The 18,201-nt window shown below is 46.1% G+C and overlaps 1 protein-coding gene across 3 annotated transcripts; it reads left to right on the forward strand.

Annotated features, from left to right (window-relative positions):
- The first annotated feature begins 13,557 nt into the window (after positions 1–13,557).
- Positions 13,558–17,758, forward strand: GPR3 (G protein-coupled receptor 3). Of its 3 annotated transcripts, none has more exons than XM_061596511.1 (2): positions 13,558–13,881; positions 15,426–17,758. In XM_061596511.1, the coding sequence occupies exon 2, from the start codon at positions 15,445–15,447 to the stop codon at positions 16,432–16,434; it is 990 nt and encodes a 329-aa protein (XP_061452495.1). In that variant the 5' UTR covers positions 13,558–13,881; positions 15,426–15,444; the 3' UTR covers positions 16,435–17,758. The 3 variants fall into 3 exon arrangements, with proteins under 3 accessions (XP_061452495.1, XP_061452496.1, XP_061452497.1); XM_061596512.1 differs by having other exon boundaries at positions 15,429–17,758; XM_061596513.1 differs by lacking the exon at positions 13,558–13,881 and adding an exon at positions 13,894–13,968.
- The last annotated feature ends 443 nt before the right edge of the window (positions 17,759–18,201 follow it).

Consider the following 18,201-nt stretch of genomic DNA (forward strand, 5'->3'; position numbering starts at 1 on the left):
GTACAGTAGGCTAGTTTCTACACACACTCAGGCACGCCTCTCTATCCTCCATCCACAGGCAAGCAAGAAGCATAATCAGAGTTCAAGGCCATATTCCAGCCAGCTAAAAACACTCAAAGAGGATGGCAAGGTGTCTTGGGAGGGTGCATGGTCTTGGGAGAGTCCTGAGGGCCAGATAAGAGAAGACTGCATTTGGGCCCTGGTCCTGAGGCTCCCCACCTCTGCTCTGGAGCCTTCAATGTTCATAAAAACCAATGCTACTTACATTCACTCTCTCTAGGAAGCCATGGGGCTGAATATCCAATAAGAAAAAGCTGTAAAAAGAAAGGGGGGAGTGAGTTGTGAGTAGCTAATGCTTAAATCTGGGGAGGGATGAATATGGGGCAGGAAGAGAAACTTCCCTCTCTGGAATCTGCCTCCCCCTCCCCCCAAGCAACTGCTTCATATTGCTTGATGGTAAGGTGAGCACACGAGTTAGTACTGTAATGCCTTTCATTCAGAGCGCTAGGTCAAGGAAGGGATATTCAGCACCATAGACAGCTCCCTGTTCTATAGTCCTTACAGAGCAACTTGCTCTTCAGTACTAATCAAGAATCTGGGGCTGTTTGTTGCTAGCCTTGCAGATAGACCCGCAGGCAACACCTACAAACAAATGAAGTCTACACCCCTTGTTTTATTTCAAGGCAAATAAAATTAGAAATAAAAATTTTGCATATGGGAGCACTCCAGACTATCATCTTAAAATACTTCAAAGGGTGTTTCTTCCACCGCCTGCCTGCTTGCTCTGGTGGGATCTAATTACACATGTATGGCGTGCAGCGGGCTATTATATAACTGGTGCTGTTTGATATTCTGCTGGCAGAAGCACTAGCCAAAGAAAGGGGAGATATATTGCATTTCATTCGCTTTAGTGGTATAGTCACTGGTTTTATATATATATAAAGTTGGAGACAGGTGATGCATCATAAATTCAATCAGGATGTTCTATTTTGAAAGATCTCCCCACGTCCACCCCCAGGAAAAGTTCTGGAGAGGAGTAATTTTAAATTGACGATTGTCCACCCCATTCACACTGCAGCATGAGCTTCTGTTCTGCTCTGGATCTCTGTAATAGGAGAAATTGGTGCACACCAACAATTTATATGATGTAGAAAGGCTGTATATCCTAAGGTCAGATTAAACCCAGTAGTCTGTCCTGGAGTAGATATCTTAAAAGAAGGAATGAAAGTGAATTATATGGGAAGATAGGAAGTGCCATATAACAGGTCAAGCTAACTCTCCATCTCAGTATTGTCTTCTTGGACTGGCAGCAAATCTTCAGGGCCTCAAACTAAAGTCTTTGCCACCACCTCTGCTTGTTCCTTTTAACTGGGGGTGTCCGGGACTGAATCAGGGACCTTTTTTCAGGCAAAGCATGTACTCTTCCTCCATCTCATGATCCTTCTCATGCCTTTCTGGGTCCCCCACCCCAGAGGCAGCCTTCCCACATGGCAATGTCAGGCAGCCATAAGAGGTAATAAATAATAATAATAATAATAATAATAAACTTTATTTCTACCCCGCCCTTTTTCCAATAGGACTCAGAGCGGCTTACAACTAAAAAACAACACCATTAAAACATACAGAAATATACAATTAAAAATAGAATTAAACTATGAGAAAAATTAAAACCATAAAACATACGTTAAAAACAGTGGACAATTTAAAATAATAAAATCATATACTATAGTCACCAATCCTATGACACTTAATCCTGGTCGTTCTCTATCTCAAATGCCCATTGAAATAAAACAGTCTTTACTTGTCGCCGGAAAGACGGCAAGGAGGGAGCTAATCGCACCTCACTCGGAAGGGAGTTCCATAGCCTAGGGGTGGCCACCGAAAAGGCCCTATCTCGTGTCTGCAGATTTCTGGAACACTAAGAATGGCAAAGTAGGAGGCAGACACATTGTATGTATGTATTTTATTGATTTAACAAAAACCATTTATATAGCACTATACATAAACAAAATATCAAAGTGGTTTACAACATATATAAACACAGAATAAAACCATATTAAAAATTTGCAGTCGGCAATCATTAACTAACTATTGCAGAGAGATATTGTCTCAGTTGCCAGCATACGTCTTGAGGCATAATCACCAAAAAGGTCTCTCCAATCCCCATTGAGTTCCTCTTCATTCCCATAAGGCATATGCAGAAGAACATCCCAAAAGACTATGTCCCATGTTGAATTCTCTGCCTCAGGCATGACAATGTTTTGGGGTAGCCTAGTCCATAACATTAGGGGAAGAGCTGGAGCTCAGTGGTAAGAGCATCTGCTTTTCATGCAGATTCAGTCCTTGGCATCTCCAGGTAGGGTTGGAAGAGTCCCCAGTCTGAAATCCTGGAGAGCTGCTGCCAATCAGTGTAGACAATATTGAACTAGATGAGCCAATGGTTACACTCAATATAAGGCAGCTTCCTGTGTTGTTATGGCTAACAGGGCTACCACTCTGGAAGGAACCAAGGGCAGTGTATTAAAGTCTTGCTCTTAATTTACGATAGAGGTGGAGATCCTACAGCAAGCCTACAGCAGGCAATGATCTATTTATCACTATAGAGGTGGCAAAATTTGCTCTAGCTGCTAGGAAATTAAGATCCAGACATAAAAACAACAACCTAGTGGAGTAAGTGTTCTTGCTTTTTCATGGCTGTAATACCTACACATCAATTTACAGGGAGGATCAGTGTGCCTTTTGTCCCGGAGAGGAAGTTTTGTTTTAACTTTGTCGCTGTTACTTTTTTGGTATATTCTGTGTTGCCTGATGACTCAGTATAAGGCAGCTTCCTGTGTTGTTCCAGTTCTCTCAGTATTCTACAGGCTGGATATTGTGTATGTGATGGGTATAAACGCATGAGTGCAAAAGGAATGCGCCGCACACAACGTCTACAAGTACTCATCCAACACGGGCCGCAGAAGACAGTAATAGGGCATCTTGCACTCCCACTTCAGCCAAGCCTGCCAGGGAAGGAGGCAAAAGGAGAACTTTCCATGGGAGGCATTTCCATACAGTCCCTTGCCTCTCTGCAGATCCCATGATCGGCATAGCAATCTTGGTTGCTGCAGCGCTGAAGCCTCTGCTGCCAGGAGGAAAACGCCTCTAGCTCAGCCTACTGCAGGATAGGGACATGGGAAGCTGCCTTGCACTGGGTCAGACCATCAGTCCATCTAGCTGAGTGTAGTCTACATTGACTGGCAGCAGCTTCTCCAGGGTTTCCAATGGGATTATGTCCCAGCCCTACCTGGAGATGCTGGGGATTGAACCTGGGACCCTCTGCATGCAAAGCAAAGGCTCTACCGCTGAGCTATGGCCCTTACCCGGCACCTGCTCTCTCTCCCTAGACTTTAATACCCTTCTTCAGCTGTCATGTGCAAACACACACTGGTGCCATCTCCAGGTTTGAGGGAGGGGGCTTAGGCAATACATTCTCAGTGATTCTACTAAGCACACAGGCACACACAAACACAGCCATTGTGATCTGTGGCTGGTGTTCTGCCTCATCATTTCTATCACCTGCTCACTTGCCTGACAGAGCCAATGAGCAAACAGGCAGTGACAGCTATTTCATTATTAATTCATTAACAATTTAATGCCAAACTTAGTTGAGCTTCCTTTGTGCTTGGTCCAGTAACTGCAGTTAGTGTCAAATACTGCAGCACAAAATGCTGGCAGGAGTGAGGTCCTGTCCGCATATTATATCTCTGCTCAGAGATCTGCACTGGTTGCCGATTTCTTACTGGGCCAACTTCAAGTTGTTGCTCTTGGTATATAAAACCGGTAACAGCTTGGGACCAGTTTGCTTGAAGGAGCATCTTACCCCATATATGCCCACGGCCGCTTTGTCCTGCAGAACTGGCATTTTTACAAGTGCCACATAATGTTTGTTCTGCCCTTGCACAACACCAACCCTTCATTGAGGCAGCACCTACACATTGGAACTCTCTGCCCATTTATATTAGGCAAATGCCTTTGCTGTACTGTTTTCAGTGCCTGCTAAAAACTTTGTTTAAACAAGCTTATCCAGGTATGTAAATCTGATATGTATTTCACTATGTAATTTTATTTTATAATGTCTATTTTTTAAACTGCTGGTTTTAGTTTGGGGAAAAAAGGTAAGCTAACTTGTTTTTAACTTTTGTTTTTATTGGTCATTTTAATGTATATTTTACATAAAGCACTTAGAGGTTTTGATGATTTCGTGGTATATAAATTCTTTTAGATAAAATAAATAAGGGCCTTAGCATCTGCTTTGCATGCAGAAGTTCCCCGGTTCAGTTCCTAGCATCTCCAGGTAGACTGGGGGGGGGGAACCCTTCCTGAAACCCTGGAGTGGTGCTGCCAGTCCGTGTAAGCAATATTGAGCTAGATGGATCAATGGTCTGATTCAGACAACTTCCTGATAAGACAACTTCTTATATGTTCCTCTAAAGTAAAATAGTCTTGTAAGCCATTTATGAGTATAAAAGTCAATTACAAAAGCTCCCCCTGCTCCTCACCTCCACTGTTGTTTGCTTTCTCATGCACCCTGGGCCAGAGGCAGCAGCAGGTGAAGAAGCAGGTTGCAATGAAGAAGAGGAGGAACAGGTCCAGGAACCCTGCTGTGATGAAGGCCCTTGGGTCATGCCACCACGTGATACTTGTCCTGACACAAATGCCAAAGGAAGACCTCAGAAGCCCATCCTGCAGTCTGAGAACCACTGACTCCAACATCCTAGAGCAGCATTTCCCAGCTAGTGGGCCACCAGATGTTGTTGGACCACAATTCCCATCTTTCCTGACCATTGGCAATGCTGGCTGAGGCTGATGGGAGTTGTGGTCCAACAACATCTGGTGGCCCACTAGTTGGGAAAGGTTGTCCTAGAGCAACCTCCCCTAAATGGATGCCCTCCAGATATTCTGGACTCCAGCTACCATCAGCCCCTTGCAAGGCTAATGGTAAGGGGTTATGGAAGTTGTAGTCCAAAGCATCTGGAGGACCCTAGTTTAGGAAAGGCACCTCCAGAGCAATGAGCTTTGGATTTCCACCAGTCAGGAGTTCTTTCCACCATCCCATTTCACTGTCCTTATTAGCTTGAGAGAGAGAGAGAGGCTCAGAACGTAGACTCAAGCTAGCATGCCGCCCTTTAACAGTACAGTGATGTAATGCAGCTAATGAAAGGGGAATCCAACTCTGTAGCAAATTACCTGGAGACTGGAGTTGATAAATAGGCAGTGATTACAGCTCTGCAAAACACTGCATCAGCCAGAGTGCCTTGTTTCTAAATTACCGAGAGCACTGTTGTTCATGATGTTTTGTTTTTTTAAAAAAATGGACCTGCAAATGAACAAATCTGTTGTTATATGCCTTCAAGTCAATTTCAACTTAAAGAACATAAGAACATAAGAACATAAGAACATAAGAAGAGGCTGCTGGATCAGGCCAGTGGCCCATCTAGTCCAGCATCCTGTTCTCACAGTGGCCAACCAGGTGCCTGGGGGAAGCCCGCAAGCAGGACCCGAGTGCAAGAACGCTCTCCCCTCCTGAGGCTTCCGGCAACTGGTTTTCAGAAGCATGCTGCCTCTGACTAGGGTGGCAGAGCACAGCCATCATGGCTAGTAGCCATTGATAGCCCTGTCCTCCATGAATTTGTCTAATCTTCTTTTAAAGCCGTCCAAGCTGGTGGCCATTACTGCATCTTGTGGGAGCAAATTCCATAGTTTAACTATGCGCTGAGTAAAGAAGTACTTCCTTTTGTCTGTCCTGAATCTTCCAACATTCAGCTTTTTTGAATGTCCACGAGTTCTAGTATTATGAGAGAGGGAGAAGAACTTTTCTCTATCCACTTTCTCAATGCCATGCATAATTTTATACACTTCTATCATGTCTCCTCTGACCCGCCTTTTCTCTAAACTAAAAAGCCCCAAATGCTGCAACCTTTCCTCGTAAGGGAGTCGCTCCATCCCCTTGATCATTCTGGTTGCCCTCTTCTGAACCTTTTCCAACTCTATAATATCCTTTTTGAGATGAGGCGACCAGAACTGTACACAGTATTCCAAATGCGGCCGCACCATAGATTTATACAACGGCATTATGATATCAGCTGTTTTATTTTCAATACCTTTCCTAATCATCGCTAGCATGGAATTTGCCTTTTTCACAGCTGCCGCACACTGGGTCGACATTTTCATCGTGCTGTCCACTACAACCCTGAGGTCTGTCTCCTGGTCGGTCACCGCCAGTTCAGACCCCATGAGCGTATATGTGAAATTAAGATTTTTTGCTCCAATATGCATAATTTTACACTTGTTTATATTGAATTGCCTTTGCCATTTTTCCGCCCATTCACTCAGTTTGGAGAGGTCTTTTTGGAGCTCTTTGCAATCCCTTTTTGTTTTAACAACCCTGAACAATTTAGTGTTGTCAGCAAACTTGGCCACTTCACTGCTCACTCCTAATTCTAGGTCATTAATGAACAAGTTGAAAAGTACAGGTCCCAATACCGATCCTTGAGGGACTCCACTTTCTACAGCCCTCCATTAGGAGAACTGTCCATTTATTCCTACTCTTTGCTTTCTGCTTCTTAACCAATTCCTTATCCACAAGAGGACCTCTCCTCTTATTCCATGACTGCTAAGCTTCCTCAGAAGTCTTTGGTGAGGTACCTTGTCAAAAGGTTTTTGAAAGTCTAAGTACACTATGTCCACTGGATCACCTCTATCTATATGCTTGTTGACACTCTGAAAGAATTCTAACAGGTTACTGAGACAGGACTTTCCCTTGCAGAAGCCATGCTGGCTCTGCTTCAGCAAGGCTTGTTCTTCTATGTGCTTAGTTAATCTAGCTTTAATAATACTTTCTACCAGTTTTCCAGGGACAGAAGTTAAGCTAACTGGCCTGTAATTTCCGGGATCCCCCCCTGGATCCCTTTTTGAAGATTGGCGTTAATTTGCCACTTTCCAGTCCTCAGGCACGGAGGAGGACCTGAGGGACAAGTTACATATTTTAGTTAGCAGATCAGCAATTTCACATTTGAGTTCTTTGAGAACTCTCGGGTGGATGCCATCCGGGCCCGGTGATTTGTCAGTTTTTATATTGTCCATTAAGCTTAGAACTTCCTCTCTCGTTACCACTATTTGTCTCAGTTCCTCAGAATCCCTTCCTGCAAATGTTAGTTCAGGTTCAGGGATCTGCCCTATATCTTCCACTGTGAAGACAGATGCAAAGAATTCATTTAGCTTCTCTGCAATCTCCTTATCGTTCTTTAGTACACCTTTGACTCCCTTATCATCCAAGGGTCCAATTGTCTCCCTAGATGGTCTCCTGCTTTGAATGTATTTATAGAATTTTTTGTTGTTGGTTTTTATGTTCTTAGCAATGTGCTCCTCAAAATCTTTTTTAGCATCCCTTATTGTCTTCTTGCATTTCTTTTGCCAGAGTTTATGTTCTTTTTTATTTTCTTCATTCGGACAAGACTTCCATTTTCTGAAGGAAGACTTTTTGCCTCTAAGAGCTTCCTTGACTTTGCTCATTAACCATGCTGGCATCTTCTTGGCCCTGGCGGTACCTTTTCTGATCTGCGGTATGCACTCCAGTTGAGCTTCTAATATAGTGTTTTTAAACAACTTCCAAGCATTTTCGAGTGATGTGACCCTCTGGACTTTGTTTTTCAGCTTTCTTTTTACCAATCCCCTCATTTTTGTGAAGTTTCCTCTTTTGAAGTCAAATGTGACCGTGTTGGATTTTCTTGGCAATTGGCCAGTTACATGTATGTTTAATTTAATAGCACTGTGGTCACTGCTCCCAATCGGTTCAACAACACTTACATCTCGCACCAGGTCCCGGTCCCCACTGAGGATTAAGTCCAGGGTTGCCGTCCCTCTGGTCGGTTCCATGACCAACTGATCTAGGGAATAGTCATTTAGAATATCTAGAAACTTTGCTTCTTTGTCATGACTGGAACACATATGCAGCCAGTCTATGTCCGGGTAGTTGAAGTCACCCATTACTACCACATTTCCTAGTTTGGATGCTTCCTCAATTTCATATCTCATCTCAAGGTCTCCCTGAGCATTTTGATCAGGGGGACGATAGATCGTTCCCAGTATTAAGTCCCTCCTGGGGCACGGTATCACCACCCACAACGATTCTGTGGAGGAGTCTGCCTCTTTTGGGGTTTCGAGCTTGCTGGATTCAATGCCTTCTTTCACGTATAGAGCGACTCCGCCACCAATACGTCCTTCCCTGTCCTTCCGATATAGTTTATATCCAGGGATAACCGTATCCCACTGGTTTTCTCCATTCCACCAGGTCTCCGTTATGCTCACTATATCAATGCTCTTCTCTAAGACCAAGCACTCCAGTTCTCCCATCTTGGTTCGGAGGCTCCTAGCATTAGCGTACAGGCACTTGTAAGCAGTGTCTCTCTTCAAGTGTCTTTGGCACTTGTGGTTAGGCCTGTGGTAATTTTGCTCTTCTGAATTTATATCCTGTGCCCCTGCTCTCACAATGCCTACTTCTAGGCCTACCCCTTTTAAAATTTCATCATTTCTTTGGTTTTCATCCCAGGGGGGAGGTTTATTCCGAACCGGACCTTTCTCAGCTCCTGTCAGGTTTCCTCCCTCAGTCAGTTTAACAGCTGCTCTGCTACCTTTTTAATTTTAAGTGCCAGCAGTCTGGTTCCATTCTGGTTCAAGTGGAGCCCGTCCCTTTTGTACAGGCCCGGCTTGTCCCAAAATGTTCCCCAGTGCCTAACAAATCCAAACCCTTCCACCCGACACCATCGTCTCATCCATGCATTGAGACTGCGAAGCTGGGCCTGTCTGGCTGGTCCTGTGCGTGGAACTGGTAGCATTTCAGAGAAAGCCACCTTGGAGGTCCTGGCTTTCAGCATCCTACCTAGCAACCTAAATTTTGCTTCCAGGACCTCACGGCTGCCTTTCCCCATGTCGTTGGTGCCAACGTGCACCACGACCACTGACTCCTTCCCAGCACTGTCTACCAAACTATCTAAACGACGGGCGATATCCGCAACCTTCGCACCAGGCAGGCAAAACACCTTGCGGTCTACACGCCCATCACACACCCCACTGTCTATGTTCCTAATGATCGAATCACCCACTACAAGGATCCCTCCACCCCCTGGAGATATATCCTCGGCACGAGAGGATAGCTGCTCATCCCCCAAGGAATGGGTCCCTTCTAAGGGATCGTTTCCCTCTTTCTCAGCTGGATGCTCTCCTTCCCCGAGACCATCGTTCTCCATGATAGCAGGAGAGTTATCATCGTTGGAGTGGGACACAGCTGTAACGTCCCTGAAGGCCTCCTCCACACACCTCTCTGCCTCTCTCAGCTTTTCCAGGTCCGCCACCTTGGCCTCAAGGAAATGAAGTCGTTCCCGGAGAGCCAGGAGCTCATTGCACCGAGAGCACACCCACGACTTCTGTCCAACAGGCAGATAGTCGTACATGCTGCAGGCGGTGCAAAACACTGGAAAGCCCCCACACCCCTGCTGGCTTCTTACCTGCATAGTTTTGTTTAAGGTTTATTACGTCAATGGGTTGGAGACTGCGGTTTAGTTGAGGTCAGGGAACAGACGGGCAGAGTGGGGGGCCCTGGCCTCCTCGCCCTGCTGCCGAACTCGCTCTGCTGCTTAACTCGCCTTGACGCTTTGTCAGCTGGGGCTCCCTCTAGCTCGTGGAGCAGGCTCCCTCGCTAGGGTGCTCTGACTTTATATGTGTGGCTGGTTCCTCCCAGCTACTGCTGCCAGGCAATGATGTGTTACTTGAGGCTGATGGCTATCAGCTGGGGCTTAACTCTTTAGTATTCTCTCAGGCTTCCTTCCTTTGAAGGCAGGAAGGCAGGCTTCCTTCCTTCCTGAGCGAGGGGCGGGGCTGTTTAAGCTTATGGCGACCCTATGAATCGGTGACCTCCAAGAGCATCTGTCATGAACCACCCTGTTCAGATCTTGTAAGTTCAGGTCTGTGGTTTCCTTTATGGAATCAATCCATCTCTTGTCTGGCTTTCCTCTTTTTCTACCCCCTTCTGTTTCCCCCAGCATTATTGTCTTTTCTAGTGAATCATGTCTTCTCATTATGTGTCCAAAGTATGATAACCTCAGTTTCCAACTCTACTGTCCTTAGATTCTATGATAGCCTTACCCTCCATGAACTTGTCTAATCCTCTTTTCAAGCCATCCAAGCTAGTGGCCATCACTGCCTCTTCTGGTCACACGTTCTTCTCCAAGGGACTGCCAACTTAGGAGGATCAGTTGTAGACCAAGCAGGGTGCGACAAAAGCAGGGACCTACTAAAAAAAGAATGGAGTGGAATGGGATTTTGGAAATAATAATAATACTTTCCATTTTAGGAGTTTTTCCTATTGGCTCCTTCTAAATGGTGTCTCTTGACACCTTCCATATAAAAAGGAGGAGGCCAGCCCATCATTACTGTCATCCTTCAAATGTCATAGGGACATAAGAAACTGTCTTCGACCAGGCCAAGCTATCTGTTCCTCTAGACCAGTACTATCTACTGCTCTGGCTGGCAGCTGCACTACAAGGTTTCAGGCAGAGGTCCTTCCCATCATTGCCCTCCTGATCCTTTTAACTGGAGATGCCAGGGATTGAATCTAGGGGACCTTCTGCATGCAAAGTTGGTGTTTCTACCTCTAACCTACACTCCCTCTGCTGGGCATTGGGTGAGATGTCCCCCCCCTCCTCCATCTTGCATTGTACGTCTTTAGTAGGTGCACTTCTGTTGGAGAGCTTGGGAGAGAAGCTGAGCACATGTTGGGCATACGAAAAAGACACCCGGGTGGCCATTGGACTACACTGGTGTCCCCACACATGGTGTATGCAGAGTTTTCTGTGATTGCTGGGCAGGAAACTATATCAGAAGGGGTTCTGATGGGTTCTTTAGATGGTCCCTAGAGCCAAGCTCTCTCTCACTCTCTCTCTCTCTCTCTCTCTCTCTCTCTCTCTCTCTCTCTCTCTCTCTCTCTCTCTCCCCATCTCTCTCTCTCTCTCCCCATCTCTCTCTCTCTCTCCCCATCTCTCTCTCTCTCTCTCTCTCTCTCTCTCTCTCTCTGTGTGTGTGTGTGTGTGTGTGTGAGTGAGAGAGAGAGAGAGAGAGAGAGAGATCCACTGCATCATTTTCAAGCAAGGCCAGGCAGCCATCTATTGGGGATGCCATCTGTTGGGGAGCAAGAGGTTAGATTAGTTAGCTTACAAGGGTTCCTTCCCATGCTATGGATTGTATACAATGCTAGTCCTACTCAGAGTAGACTCATTGAAATTAATGGACATGACTAATTTAGGCCCATTAATTCAATGGGTTTACTCTGAGTAGAGCCTAGTTGGATATAACTTAATGCGTTATGACCCACAGCCTGATGGGAATATTGCAATTAACAGAGGAGGAATCAGAGGAGGATGAGATTCAGGCTACTTACTTGAAGAGAGAACCACTTGCCCGCTGTTCAGGGCCCTCTTGGCCAGAGGACAAGCCCCCCAACAGTACTACTATCTCCCCAGCCATGCAGAAGCCCAATAAAGTGACAGCCCTTTAACCACCTAGCTAGCTCCTCCAGAGGGGAAGAGCCTTCAACACTCCAGGTCTGATTGGCCTACCTAAGCCTTCAGTTGGCTCTAGGTCCCTACAGAGGCAACATTGCCTGTAGCTGTGTTAGCAGAGCCCTTGGAGCTATCCAAGGTTCTGCTTGATGCAATTCTGTGATCTAACATAGCACCGGGATACTTGTCGTTCTGGTAGGGATAGGGTTTCTTTCTAATGAGCTCCCACTTCTTGTCCCCTTTCCTGTTGTTGTCACAATGGAATCCTGCAGAGGTTGCAGGTAATGCTTTGCAGATGATGATCAGTTAGTGAAGAAGCCAGAAAAGAACTTTGAGAACCAGCATTCTGTTATGGAATGCTGGCAACATATAATCCCAGCCCACCCCATACACTGTAGGGCCAAACATATGTACCTGAACCACATGGCCAAGCAAAGTTAGATCACAGAGATTCCCTGTCCTTACACTTCCCACAGAGGGCATTTCAATCCATCTACTGCATTGGATGTTTTGCAGTACTAAGAAAGGCATGCATATATCTCCATGGGGCAATTTTACTGATCAAAAAGCCCCCCCTTTTCCTAGAAAAATTGCAAGAAAAAAAGAAGAAAGCTGTTCCCCCCAGCCCCAAGAAACAGTTCCCTGTTTTTTTCTGGGTCTTCACATCTCTAGCGAAGAACCTGTAGCCCTCCAGACATTGTGGGACCAACCAAAATCAGCCGCAGCCAGCATGGCCAGTCTTCAGGAATAATGGCAGTTGTAGTCCAACAACATCTGGAGGGTTACAGCCCCACATCCTGGCTACAGGTTATTGTGTTAACATCTGAGGTTTTATTTATTTATTTATTTATTTATTTATTTATTTATTGTAGTCAAAATTGGTCTTGTGGATCAGCCTTCATATCTGTGGCCTTCTAAGGATCTTATCCCTCAGTCTACATAGAATTTGACCCGGATGGAGCAAACTCCTTTTATTCCAACCCTGTTTGCTGTGCTTTGCTTGGTTATGCTTTGCGCATACCATGGATTGTGAAAAAGACAAATAATTGGATGTTAGAACAAATTAAATCAGAACAATCACCAAAAGCTAAAATGACAAAGGGCCTATAAGGCCATTGAGTCTAACCCCATTCAATGCAGGAATCCCACCTAAAGCATCCCCAACAGGTGGCTGTCCAGCTGCCTCTTGAAGGCCTCCAGTGTTGGAGAGCCCACCACCTCCCTAGATCATTGGTTCCATTGTCGTGCCGCTCTAATGGTTACTAGCCACCATGGCTATATTCTGCCTCTGAATACCAGAGCTGGGAATCACAAGTGGGGAGAGGGCTCTTGTGCTCAGGTTCTGCCTTTGGGCTTCCCGCAGGCATCTGGTTAGCCACTGGGAGAACAGGATGTTGGACTAGATGGGCCACTGGCCTGATCCAGTAGGCCTCCTGTGTTAACTCCCAAGTCTCCTCTCCTGTGTCCTTGACAACAGCTCATCCAGCCACTTCTTGACATGTTCTGTTCCATCCACCCTTATCAGGAACCCAACTCAGCATCCTCCACCTCGTCTGAGAAAGGCCTGGCATGGCGCATCCAAAGTCAGCCAGGCCATCACCTCCCCCTCGCCAGTGTGTCCTTGGATCCTGATGCTGCGCCCGGTCGGGGAAATCCAGGGGACCACCTTCTCCATCCGCTACCTCCACCATCCCTTCTCCGCAGAGGACTTTGCAAGGACGATGTGATGAGCGGAAGGAGGAGGAGGAAGAGGGAGGGGGAGGAAGGCACCTGGTGGTTACACATCAAATAGCCCCAGCGGCGCTGTTTTGTGTCTTTTTTATTATTATTCCTTTTTTTTTAATGAATGGAATTCTCCAGCCAGAGCCCCCCTTACTATGCCACCCGGCGCTCGCGCGCGCTTCTCCTTGGCCGCCTTGTGATTGGCTCCCACCGCCCATTGACGTCACCCGGGAAAAAGACGAGCGAAGGGAGGAGCTGCCCCAGCCCCAGAGCCAGAACCGTGAGTCACCTGCAAAAGGGGGCTTGTTCAACTATAACTCCGCACTTCGCCCAGCCCAGCCCAGCCCAGCCCAGCCAGCCAGCCTCCTCCTCCGACTGCAGCTGGAACGCAACCTCCAGCCCGCAGGAGCCCTCCTGGTTTAGAGGGAGACCACAGCCCTCTGCAGCCAGAGAGGCGGATTTCTTGTCCTACCGCCATCCAATCGGACGCGCCAGGCAGAAGACCCCTCCTCTTCCCGCTATCCCGGTTGAATGTGCAGCCGCCCGTTCGGCAACGGTACCCAAGGTGAGTAGCGCCGGCGCCCTCTTGTCCGCATTCTTGGACCGGACAGACCATCTTCCCTGCAGCAAAGTCCCTTTTCCAGTGCAAAAGGTGACCCTCCCCACCCCACTCCCCAAAAATCTTTTTTTTAAAAAATTAAGCCTTAGGCTCTGCTCCTATACCCTCTTATCTGGGAGTAAGCCCCAATCAACATAATGGGACTGACTTCAAAAGAGGCATGGACAGGATTGCGCTGCCTACGCACACCACACATTCAAAACATATTCCCCCCTCTTTAAAAAAATCCCCAAAAGAATCCTGGGAACTGTAGTTTGTTAAGGGTGCTGGGAATTGTAGCTTTGTAAAGGGGAAACTACACTTCCCAGGATTGTTCGAGGGGTGTGCTTAAAATATACATTGTGTACGCATCTTTAGACATCAGGCAAAAGAGAGGTTTAGGCTGCAATTCAATACACACTTACCTGGGAGTAAGCCCCATTGAAACCAATGGAGCTTACTTCTGAGTATACATGCATTGGCTTGCACTGTAAGATGGGGTCAGAAGCGTTTAAAATCTCTCTCACGCACATGCTGCATTCCCTACTGTAACCCTGACTCCAAAAAGCAAATCAGAATCACAGCTCTGCAGCGTTAACTAAGAGGCACTGATTTATAAACAGAGAACTGACTGCATTTTTCTGCACGACACAGTGTAGGGGGGAACCTGCTAGATACTGACTGAAGTGGGGGGCAGTTAAAACAAAGAGCAAGGAACAAAAGTCAGCAAAAATTGTGCCTTTGGTATTTATAATAACGCCAGCTCTATGGCAAAGGGTGAGGGTTGACAGCCGGTGCCAGCCTGTCAAATCTGCCAGTGATGCTTGGATGCCCCAAATATGTAATCAGCCTAATGGTTGCTTAGTTTAAGGAATTGCTGCTGTCTTCCAGTTCTCCATTATGGAGTCTTGTGTTCCCTGTAAACTTTTGGGGGAAAAGAGTGATTTAAGAGAGCTAAGTATGTGTGTATGTACGTGCTTTGAGAAAGGGAGGAGGGGAGACCTTAAGGAAAGAAATTATTGCCAGGTACACAATGATGATGTAATTCGGGGAAGCATACATTGACCAGAAACAATTGTGACATTTGGTTTACTATCCTTTATCTTGATGGCTTTATTGGAGGGGGGGGAAGGAAGGGGGAAAAGAAAGATGGCAAACAGTGACAGGCCCTAGCCGTAAATATTCCAACCAGAGACCACTGATAACAAGCACACAGCAATCACGTGCAATATGGGTGACATTTTAATTAGCACTTTCCCCTCCTAGCAAACGTTGGCACTAAAAGGTGGCCAGTTTGCCTCCACCTAGATTTCCAGCACCAGAAAGGCTAGAGTTGGTTCAAATATTCTCCCTATCTCTATACAATCCTGGGAGATTACACAGACAGAGAGAGAGAGGGAGGCAGAGAGAGAGAGAGAGAGAGAAACCCTTTGGCTCCCAAACACTTACCAAAGGTATGTAGATTTCCATCTTGTCTCAGAGGAAGCTAAGTGGGTGTTCTTGGGCTCCAGCAGGTCACAAGAGGACAGCATGAAAGAGGTGGTGCTCCCCAACGCCACTGAAGATCAGCGGCCAGGCTGGTTCGTGTCCAGCAACGTCAGCAGCAACTCCTTGTATCTCTCGGAGGCTCCTCCTCCACTGCCCTTGAATCCTTGGGATGTGGTGCTTTGCATTTCCGGGACCATCATCTCCTGCGAGAATGCCATTGTGGTAGCCATCATTTTCTACACCCCTGCCTTCCGGACTCCAATGTTCCTGCTGATTGGAAGCTTAGCCACTGCTGACCTTTTGGCCGGCTTGGGCCTCATCTTCCACTTTGCCTTTGTTTACTGCATCCAGTCGCAGGCAGTGAACCTCATCACGGTGGGCCTCCTGGTGACCTCCTTCACAGCCAGCGTGGGCAGCCTCCTGGCCATCACCATAGACCGTTACTTGTCCCTCTACAATGCACTGACTTACTATTCAGAAAGGACTGTTACCCGGACATACATCATGCTCATTATTACCTGGGGGGTCTCCATCTGCTTTGGGCTCTTGCCCATTATGGGCTGGAATTGCCTGAAAGATGACTCTACCTGCAGCAGCATCAAGCCATTGACCAAGAACCACCTCATTATCCTCTCCATCTCCTTTTTCATGGTCTTTGCCATGATGCTGCAGCTCTATGTCCAGATTTGCAAGATCGTTTGCAGGCACGCCCAACAGATTGCCCTCCAGAGGCACTTTTTGGCAACTTCGCACTACGTCACCACTAGGAAAGGGATCTCTACTTTGGCTGTCATCCTGGGGACCTTTGCTTCTTGCTGGCTGCCCTTTGCCATTTACTGCCTCCTGGGTGATTATACCTACCCAGCCCTCTATACTTATATGACAGTACTCCCTGCTACCTACAATTCCATGATCAACCCTGTGATCTATGCCTTCAGGAACCAAGAAATCCAGAAAGTGTTATGGACTATCTGCTGTGGCTGCATTTCTTCCACCATGCCTTTCCGATCCAGATCTCACAGTGACGTCTGAATCATAACTCTCTCAATGATCCCACTTTGCTCAAAGACGAATCTGCAAAAAGCCTTTCACCGCCCGCCCACCCCAGCACAATCCACTGGAATGTTTGAGAGCCATCAAATACACCTCACCCCTTTCTCATTTCCTTTACCCCATGTGAGTGAACCTGCTGTTTTAGCTTTTATTTATTTTTCACATCAGAAGAAAAAAGAGAAATAATTTTATTTTTTTATCCATACTTTTTTTTTAAAGCATGTTTCTGCCAGATTGTGGCACGTGTGTGTATTAGTTACATGTCTGAAATTTGATGTCAGTAGTTTATTTGAAATCTTTATAATGCATTATTTTCTTAAAGGACAAGTGGGAAGAAACCTCAATTTTTGACCTTGCTTTTTTGAGTTTCTACAGCTTTAATTACCTCAGATCTTCAGAAAATATTTTTCTACATTTAAACAAATTCCATTGTGTCCCTTTCCATCTTTTATTACCCCTCCCCTGGAAGAAGAGAGTGAGTTTGTGTGTGTCCAGAAATATGCCAGCTTTTAAAAGAAATGTATGCATTATTTATTTATTTGTTTGTTTATATTTACCAGCTTTTAAAAACAAAATAGATTTTCCTCTGTTCTGTATTTTGCTGCCCTCTGGTGTTCATTCTGTTTTATGCACACAACGGTATGTAGAGGGGGTTGGGAGAAAGGAATCTTTTGCATGTCTAACCAAGCCAGTATTAATAAATGGAATGTGTAACTATTAGAATAAACAATGCAAGTTGAAAGAGATTAATATAATGCTAAGGCTGCAATCCTATACACATTTCCCTGAGAATAAGTTCCCCTGAACTCAGGAAGACTTACTTTAAGTGGACCTGCATAGGATTGCGCCATAATGAACCTCAGAGGTACTACTCTAGAATAAGTGATTGAAGGATCACCGTCATTGCACTAGGAGTACAGAAGAAGGAGGAACATTTCTGAACATGGAGAACCAGAATCAGTGATGACAATGAGTCAGCCAACATTGCAAGCTGTGGATCAGATCATCTTTATTAACTTTCCCCAACCCTCCAGATGATGTTGGACTACAACTCCCATCACCCTTGACCATTGGCCATACTGGCTGGACTGATGGGAGTTGGAGTCCAACAATATCTGGAGGGTTGGGGAAGGCTGATCTATATACTGTTCCCCACCCCCCCTCCTTCAAATTTGCACAATCCTGGCAAGGAAATAAATGTAACATGGCACTTTTGGAAATCTGAAGTTTTTACTACTGTGTTGCAGAGCACCTTAAAATATGCTCTGTGTGAGTTGAAAAGCACTGTATACTTTTGTTTACAACCATCAGATAAATAAAGATAATTTTGTGATACACATGGCTGTGCATTGACTTTCCCCACCCCCCCACCCCCCCACCCTCATGGCATAGGCTGTTCCAGGGTCAACTGGAGAGACTGAAAAAGATCCTGAGGCATATCTTAGATTGCAGTTTCTTCCTTCGCACCCCAAACATATTGCAGCCCCCCAAATACTGCTTCATCATTTCAGGTTGAAAATGTCTTGTCAGGAAAAGCCGTCTTTTGCTTCAGGGCAAGGGCCATAGCTCATTGGTAGAACATCTGCTTTGCATGCAGAAGGTTCCAGGTTCTATCCCTGGCATCTCCAGAGAGGGCTGGGAGAGCCTTCCTGCCTGAAACTTTGGAGAGCTGCTGCCAGTCAGTGCAGACAAGGTTGAGCTAGATGGACCAGTGGGTCTGATTTGGCATAAGGCAACTTCCTATGT

This window comes from Rhineura floridana, chromosome 15, assembly GCF_030035675.1.
Source record: "Rhineura floridana isolate rRhiFlo1 chromosome 15, rRhiFlo1.hap2, whole genome shotgun sequence".
NCBI classification, from domain to species: domain Eukaryota; kingdom Metazoa; phylum Chordata; class Lepidosauria; order Squamata; family Rhineuridae; genus Rhineura; species Rhineura floridana.

Coding starts and splice junctions, on each gene's coding strand:
- GPR3 (XM_061596511.1), top strand. CDS start 15,445: ATGAAAGAGGTGGTGCTCCCCAACGCCACTGAAGATCAGCGGCCAGGC.